The sequence below is a fragment of the Numida meleagris genome, unplaced genomic scaffold, assembly GCF_002078875.1.
Source record: "Numida meleagris isolate 19003 breed g44 Domestic line unplaced genomic scaffold, NumMel1.0 unplaced_Scaffold740, whole genome shotgun sequence".
Lineage (NCBI taxonomy): Eukaryota > Metazoa > Chordata > Aves > Galliformes > Numididae > Numida > Numida meleagris.
Window position 1 is genome coordinate 5,311 of NW_018364955.1, and position 1,285 is coordinate 6,595.

The 1,285-nt window shown below is 65.6% G+C and overlaps 1 protein-coding gene across 1 annotated transcript in view; it reads right to left on the reverse strand.

Moving 5' to 3' along the window:
• LOC110392007 (beta-1,4 N-acetylgalactosaminyltransferase 1-like) overlaps positions 1–1,081 on the reverse strand; it is a gene marked incomplete at its 3' end in the record, with an annotated part of 6,383 nt that extends 5,302 nt beyond the window's left edge. The window contains exons 1-2 of the mRNA XM_021383950.1: positions 984–1,081; positions 712–873 (exon numbers count right to left, since the gene is read on the reverse strand). Of these exons, the coding sequence (XP_021239625.1) occupies positions 712–873; positions 984–1,081 (260 nt within the window). The remainder of the gene's footprint in view (positions 1–711; positions 874–983) is intronic.
• Between the last annotated feature and the right edge of the window lie 204 nt (positions 1,082–1,285).

Genomic DNA, 1,285 nt, shown 5'->3' on the forward strand with positions numbered 1-1,285 from the left:
CTGCGGGGGGGCGGGGGGGGGTCGGCTCGAGGGTCCCTCAGCCCCCAGCCCCATATGGCCCCCAGGGTCCCATTCAGCTCCATACGAACCCCACATACCCCACCCAACCCTATACGGCCCCCACGCTCCCACTCATCCCCCTGTGGCCCCCAGGGCCCAATCCTGTGCCATACTGACCCCAGGCTCCCACCCTGCCCTATACAGAACCCATGCTCCCCACCCAGCCCCATATGGCCCCCAGGGTCCCATTCAGCTCTATATGGACCACAGGGCCCTTTTCTACCCTATATGGAGCCCAGGACCCGCACAGCCCATATGGACCATAACGTGCCCCACTCAGCCCCACACGGCCCCCAGGGCCCAATCCTGTGCCACACTGACCCCAGGGTCCTACCCTGCCCTATATAGAACCCACGTGACCCACCCAGCCCCATATGGCCCCCAGGGTCCCATTCAGCTCCATACGGACCCCACGTGCCCCACCCAACCCTATACAGCCCCCATGGTCCCATTCATCCCCCTATGGCCCTTGGGGCCCAATCCTGTGCCACACTGACCCCCAGGCTCCCACCCTGCCCTATATAGAACCCATGCTCCCCACGCAGCCCCATGGAACCCCCAGGGTCCAACCCAGCCCCACACGGCCCCCAGGGTCCCCCCCATTCAGCCCCATAGGGAAGCCCGGCCCCCCCTCCCCGCAGGGCCGCTCACCGCAGGCGGTGCCGCCGGTACTCGTGCTCCCGCAGCCGCTGCACATGGGGCAGCTCCTCGGGGCTGAAGGCGCTGCCGAAATCCACGCTGTGGCTCTGCCCAAACAGCGGCAGCGGCAGCCCCGGCTCCGCCTCGCACGAGCACGCGTTCCCGGGCAGCAGCCTGCGTGGCACCGTGGCACCGTGTCACCATGGCACCGTGTCATTGTGGCACTCCCACCTCACCATGGCACCGTGGCACTGTGCCACTATATCGGCGTGGCACCACGGCACCGTGCGTCATCACGGCACCACGGCACCGTATCATCGCGTCGCTGTGGCACCATGGCACCGTGGCACCATTTGGCCATGTCACCGTGGTGCTGGGTCATCGTGGCACCATGGCACCCCGTCACCATGTCAACATATCACTATGGCACCGTGGCACCGTGGCATTGTGGCACTATATCACCGTGGCACCACGCTGCCATGGCACCATGTCACCATATCATCGTGGCACCGTGCCACCATATCATCATCACACCATGGCACCACGGCACCCTATGACCGTGGCACCATGTCACCGTGTCACCATG